We start from the raw sequence: 7013 nt of genomic DNA on the forward strand, positions 1-7013 counted from the left end.
TTTTTTTTTTCTTTAATCACTCATTAGTTTTATGTCCGTAGTTGTTGGGATATGGAGTCGGCTAGTAAAAATCTGACATAGATATATAGTAGATATTTTTATATAGAACGTAAACTGAAACCATAATAGGAATTGAAAATGTAATTTCTCCGTTCTCTATATTCTCTCAAACTATATATATCCTTAGGTAGTGTTTTGAAAATGTACTTTCTCCATTCTTCTCTTTTGGTGTACATATGATGGTACGTAAATGTAACTCATTATTAGAGTTCCTAGAGCTCCTTGTAAGGCTCGTTGGAAAACCGGTTTGAGTCAATTCCAATTTTGATTTGTCGGCTATTTGTTTCATGGCTTTAATTTGAGCTAATTTGAGCTACCGATCCTATTCTGGAGACAGAAATACCCACATTAATAACAGGTCTGATTCCAACATTGTATAGATCCGCAGATAAGAACATTTGTCTATCGGTAATGGAACATTAGTATGAATATAAGCTGAAACATCTCCCAATTGGGTCTCAAATTATTGGCCAATATCCCTCCTTGCATTTTCTCTATCCTGTTTTTTGTGTTCATCTAGATCAAGTGTGTGTTGTTGTGCGATTCTAACAATACTCTCATATTAAATGTAGTATATTTAGAAAAGAACGATAGAATTGCCGAAAATATTATATAAGTTTCAGTTCTTTTACAATGAATCATGTGTATTCAGGTGGTATATGAAGATCTTCCTTCAAACTTATGTGCAATCCGGGACTCCATCGAGAAAAGGGGATTAAAAAATTCTTTTGAATCATTTGAGAAAGGTGATTCAGAGGAGAAAAGTTCTTCAAATCAAAACAATCAAGTCAATGGCCATACGACAACGGGTGAGAGAGTTTCAGATATCAATGGGAGAAGCTCACGCAGACCAAGGCCCAAAATTCCTGGCTTACAAAGAGACATTGAAGTTCTCAAAGCAGAGGTGCTGAAGTTTATTTCAGAACATGGGCAGGAAGGATTTATGCCAATGAGAAAGCAACTTCGCATGCATGGAAGGGTAGATATTGAGAAGGCAATCACACGCATGGGTGGATTCAGAAGGATTGCATCACTTATGAATCTTTCCTTGGCATATAAGCACCGCAAGCCAAAGGGTTACTGGGACAAACTTGACAATTTGCAGGAAGAGGTATGCTTTAGCTTTACTTGTAAATTGTTGGAAACCCCCTCTTTAAATTCTTCATTGTTTATGTTGGTTAAAAGTTTTATGTTGACATTAAAAATGGAGAATCCTTTTGTCCTTGGAATCAAACCTGTGAAAATTTTGTAGTTCTTTTAATCCACTAAAAGGTATTTGTTAGGAACCACGATTCTCCATAATGGTATGATGTTGTCCATTTTAAGCATAAGCTCTCGTGGCTTTGTCTTTTGGCTTGCCAAAAGGCCTCGTACTAATGGAGATGTGTTCCTTACTTATAAACCCATGATCAACCCCTTAATTAGTCGATGTGGGACTCCTCTTCCAACAATCCCCTCCTCGAACAAAGTACACCATAGAGCCTCCCCTGAAGCCTATGGTGTCCTCGAACCGTCTCCCCTTAATCGAGGCTCGACTCGACTCCTTCTCTGAGCCCTTGAACAAAGTACACTACTTGTTCGACACTTGAGTCACTTTTGACTACACTTTCGAGGGTCCCAACTTCTTTGTTCGGCATTTGAGGATTCTATTGGCATGACTAAGTTAAGGACATGTCTCTGATATCATAAGCTCACATGACTTTGTTTTTTGTTTCCTAAAAATGCCTCATGGAGATATATTCATTACTTGTAAATCCATGATCTACCCCTTAATTAGCTGATGTGGGACTCCTCTTCCAACGATCCTCAATAATATTTTCAACGGTTATGCCAAACTCTCTCCTGTGCCTTAGAAATCGAATTGTTTGCTTGATTTCTTGGTGTATTAGAAAAAGTATACTTCATTGACTCTTTTGCCAAATAAACAGATAAATCGGTTCCAGAAGAGCTGGGGAATGGACCCTTCGTACATGCCCAGTAGGAAGTCCTTTGAACGTGCAGGTACAATGCCAACTAAACATGTTCTTTAGTCTTCTGCTTTCATTCTTTCTTTAATTTCTCAGGAAGGGCTTTGTTTTGTTTAGTTGCTTTCTTTAATTTCTCAGGAAGGACTCGTTTGATAAACCATTGTTCATATAATTGTATGCTCATAGCACAGCATGAACTTGTAAATGCATATTTAGGATAGTATGAGATGCTCTCAGAGGGCCGTGTTAGCCATAACTTTAATATGTAAAAATATATTGATCGACAAAGCCTTGTTGCAGGGAGGTACGACATTGCACGGGCACTCGAGAAATGGGGCGGCCTGCACGAAGTTTCTCGGCTTTTGTCACTAAAAGTGAGACATCCTAATAGACAACCAAGCTTTGCCAAGGATAGAAAGCATGATTATTTAGGTGTAAATGATGTTGATGCTGAAAGTAAAACTCCATCTAAGCCATATATTTCTCAGGATACAGAAAAATGGCTTGCAGGACTGAAGTATTTGGATATTAATTGGGTTGAGTAGTGTTCATACTATATACAAAGCCAACAAATGTATATATGTTCAAGAGAATTTGTCGTGACTGGTCATTTTTGTAATGTATTATAGAAAATGTAAGGAAAAAGATATGAAAATAACACTAATTCCATAAAAAGTTGAATAAACAAATTGCTATAGGGCTTTCAGGCTTATAAATCATACCAATTTAGAATATATGAGACAATCTGATACAAAAAGAAACTGAATATGATACAAAATTGGAATGGGGAGAATACAGTCTTACTTGCTCTGATTACTAACACTAACAACTCTCTGGAAATTTAACTTATACAAACCCCTTCACTTCACAGCTAACAAAAATGTGGGGGTGGTCGAGTTCGTAGTTAAAAAACGACGCTAGTTAGCCCGTACAGTTCTTGGATGCTATGCTTTTGCAATTTACCTTCCGTGCAGCTGGTGGAATTCATCATGCTTGAAGAGAACTGATTTACTTGATCAGTATCAACTCCAGATAGCTGTTACTCATTAGGCCAGTGTACTCTCGACGTATTCCAATGCCTTTTGCTTCACCGATTCGATTCGTTCTTCATCACCAACAGACTTTTCGTATTCCAAATACTTTTTAAATAAGAACTGCAAACCCAGAAGATTGTTAAGGTCGGGCAGAACGAAATATGGTTTAAATCCAACATTTTTAAAATATCCATCTTAGTTTTTATCTTTCAAATGATGATTTATTTTAGTCCTAAACATTAACAAATAACTACCGTTAATTTTATGGAATCAAGATGGAACACACTCCCAGAAAGGGGGAAGAAGGCATATACTAACCTTCATCTTCTTGGGAGCAAGAGATAAACTAATTGCCCTCTCGAACAGAGCACGAATCATGTCTGCATCACCGAGTCGAATTTCCTGGGAAAATTGGTACATAATGATGTAAGAAAATGGCCTTTCGTTTTGAGTATAAAAGCATCATATACTCTATTCAGTAAATATGATATTTACTTGATCAAGATAGACGCTCCACAAGTCTGTTCTCTTTGGATACTCTCGAAGAATTCCTTCAAACATCGACCGACCTCGATCTGCCACACCACACTTGAATTCAAGGATAGCTGTTTGTGAGATAAACTTAATGTGCTTACGCCGTGGAAGGCTTAGTAGGGCACGGTTTACGACTGATTGAACATCATCTTGTCCATTCTTTAATAAACTTTGCATCCGCTTCAACCAAACCTGAAAGTCACGGAAAAAAACACTAAGACCTCTATATTCTTCTCGTGGATCAGAAATTTGTACAATATCAGCTAAACCTGTCAGACATTGAATGCTGCCCATAAGATACTCATGGTAAAAAAATAGTCAAGTACCTTGCAGGAATGCTTGAACCTCTTGATCATTTTGTCGAGGAGCTCATCAGCCAACTTATGTTGCTCGGTCCTCTCATACATTCCCAGCAAAGCTAAATGAACCTTCTTAGGATCATTACACTGCAACGCTCGTTGAAAAATTTTAGCAACAGCATCCTGTAGAAAACATAAAATAAGATACCGAAGCTTTAGTTCCAGGGGCAACAACGACACGAAAACTTGGATATCAGTCAAATAAAAAAGTTTCTATTACCTCTGGAGGATTTCCATATTCACTTTCAAGATTAAAGTAAGCCAACCACACATTGAGCTTCTCGTTCTCTTCCCGAATATTGATTGTCCTCAAAGCCCTTCAAAATACAGAACAACAATCATTAATAATATCAAATGGATGACAATAACAACCACAAGAACCATAATCCTCCACAAAAAGAAACACAAAAGAATATAGTGAGTTCAGTAGTACCTCTCAGCTATTGAGCGGGCTTTCTCTACATCAGCCAAAGAGAGCATGAATGCCATATACTTTATCCAAACAAAACTGCTATTAGGAGAGCTTCTAACCAATTTTTCAAATTCATCAGGAGTAGTTGGCATATTGTTCTGCAATAATCTTTCCTCTGCATCCCTCACCTCCTTTTCCCTATAAAACGTCAAAATATAAGAAACAAGCCCAAATGAAGAACAAAAAAACTAATAACTATGAAAAATGTCTAACCTTTCTTCTTTGGCCTTTTTCTTCTCTCGTCTATCATTTTTCTCCTTAGAGACTGTACCACTGATCAGCTCTTTATTTTCGGACTGTAAGTTATCCATGTCAGTTGCGTCTATATCATCAAGAGTGACCTCAAGTGGAGGGACAAAAGCCCTTGATTCTGCTAGCCTAAGTGGTCGTTCAGGTTCAATATTGTCAAATTCATCATCCATATTCTCGAACTTGGTTAAATTGTCATCATCAGTAGCATCTTCATGAGTTTCTTCCAGGTTCGTACAAAGCTCATTGCCTTCTCCAATGTATGACCTCTTCATTCCCAGAGCAATTCGTTGTCTTTTTTCATCCACCTTGAGAAAAATAACAAATATTACAAATTATAATACACAATAATTAATGTATATAGCAATGAAGAATGAAAGATTCAGTTTTCAGAAGTACGAAAAACATTTACCAAAAAAACAAAAGACCTCAATTATGTGACCTCGAAGAGAATAAACTATGAAAACCCCACAACACATTAAATCAAAGGTTAAAAATAATAGAAAAAGTGTGTTGCTTCCAAGTATAAACGGTCTCATACTTAGACGGACACAAATACAATGAACAAAAATCCATTACACAACTCGTCTTAACAAGATAGTGTTAATACTAAGATACGAAACATATACGTATACTCAGAAAAGAAGATAAATGTCGTAGTTCCATTGTAGTCAATACATACCTTTAATACTTTTGCTCTCACCGTGTCCCCAGCATGGTAGCTAAATTCAAGGTTTTCAATAGGGTCGTCCGAAACTTCTGACACATGACACAACCCAACCTATAAAAGGAAAATAGTTAGGTCATAGTATACGCATTTATCTTGAGAATAATATACCCTTTCATTATTAAACGTGCAAATTTGTTCAAACTTCAAGATACAATCCAACACAGGTGGAGTACACCGCCTCACCACAAAGATCCTCATTTGATAACTAACACTGACACTTTTACATTCTAATAGCACAAGAAGCCGAACCTCAATAAACATTTATCAGTACCTAACCTATAAATAACTGCCAAGATTGACTTTTCAGCTGTTGAGATCATTGAAATTGATACATAGTGACCAAACTATTTGTGCAAATAGAAATATCTTTCGTCTTGGAAAAAAAAAAGCTCAAAGGAGAAATATACATATTTTAAACTACAAAGTACACCTCAGCATCTATTCAATGTTTAGTAACCTTAAATGAGTAAGCAGGTAAAGTAGATCCTCACCACATCCGTATTATCGATGATGATAAACAGACCAAATGACTCCACCCGCTTAATCCTTCCAGATACAATATCTCCAGCAGAAAAACTTTTTAAATCATGACTGTTTGCTTTCAATGCACCATTTGCAGTCACAGACTTCAGGGTAACTTCCACTCGCTTGGATAAAGGCTCCAAGGATAATATTCTGCATTATGGTTTGTTATTTTTCTCTCAAAGACTAGAACCACATGAAGAACGAGTAACAATAGCTTAAACTTGTTTTACCTTCCACGAACAATTTTCCCGACGGGAAACTCCTTTTCAGGATCCTTAACATATCCATCGGATAGATTAGATAAGAGAATTTTTGCCTCCAAGCCTCGAGAGAGCAAAATGAAGCATCCTTTCGGAGATACATTTTTCACATAACCCTATCAAATAAATGCAGAGCAGTGGAGCTTAGGGAAGATAAAATCACTGTAACTTACAACTTGCCTTCCTTGTGATGTGTAGAAATAAAAGGAAACATTATTCAGGAGACTGCATATTTTTTGAGAAATCATTTTCTATAAAATAACCGACAAATACAAACTTGTAGGCAAGATGGCCAAACTTCCAGTCCAGCACTCCAACTAATAGTAATGTTTAAGAAGTGACAAACATATTTTTCAAATAAATTTTCATAGTGGATGTAGCAGTTAGCCACTAGCTTGATTGGTTTAGCATATTTAAGAAAATTAATACCTGAACCTCCATATGAGGACAAAGATCTTGTATCTTCTCCACTCGTCTGGAAGCAGTTTGTCTGGAAAAAGAACGTCTATTGCTGAGTAATATAATAATAACAGTTTGACAGAGAGAAAAAAAAAACAACTACATCTTATATAGTTTTAAAGCAACTAGGTAAATTCTAGAAATCATTTGGCATGCTTCCAGTTTTGATTTCAAACTACCTCATTATTTCATACAAGAAAATATCCAAAAATATGCCACGTGCTCAGTGAGGAACAATACTAAATACAATGACACAACAGAACAAAGCCAAAGGTGAAAAAAAGTTAAAACAAAAAGATATAGTTGACACTAGAAATGCTTAAAAAGAGTTAAACAAAAGGATACCGGAACGAAGTGCCATAAA

At 36.4% G+C, this 7013-nt stretch overlaps 2 protein-coding genes across 2 annotated transcripts; one reads left to right on the plus strand and one right to left on the minus strand.

Moving 5' to 3' along the window:
- Positions 1–654: 654 nt before the first annotated feature.
- On the plus strand, positions 655–2666 carry LOC111785678. The gene is made up of 3 exons (XM_023666060.1): positions 655–1171; positions 1989–2061; positions 2328–2666. The coding sequence occupies exons 1-3, from the start codon at positions 701–703 to the stop codon at positions 2570–2572; spliced, it is 789 nt and encodes a 262-aa protein (XP_023521828.1). The 5' UTR covers positions 655–700; the 3' UTR covers positions 2573–2666.
- Positions 2667–2696: 30 nt separating this feature from the next.
- LOC111785677 (rRNA biogenesis protein RRP5-like) lies at positions 2697–6833 on the minus strand. Its single transcript, XM_023666059.1, has 12 exons — positions 6829–6833; positions 6620–6743; positions 6161–6306; positions 5897–6080; positions 5358–5456; positions 4640–4983; positions 4388–4564; positions 4175–4271; positions 3922–4077; positions 3557–3787; positions 3380–3463; positions 2697–3181 (listed from the first exon to the last, which is right to left on the minus strand). The coding sequence occupies exons 1-12, from the start codon at positions 6831–6833 to the stop codon at positions 3074–3076; spliced, it is 1755 nt and encodes a 584-aa protein (XP_023521827.1). The 3' UTR covers positions 2697–3073.
- Positions 6834–7013: the final 180 nt, after the last annotated feature.

Source organism: Cucurbita pepo, unplaced genomic scaffold, assembly GCF_002806865.2.
Source record: "Cucurbita pepo subsp. pepo cultivar mu-cu-16 unplaced genomic scaffold, ASM280686v2 Cp4.1_scaffold000639, whole genome shotgun sequence".
In the NCBI taxonomy this organism is placed as follows: domain Eukaryota; kingdom Viridiplantae; phylum Streptophyta; class Magnoliopsida; order Cucurbitales; family Cucurbitaceae; genus Cucurbita; species Cucurbita pepo.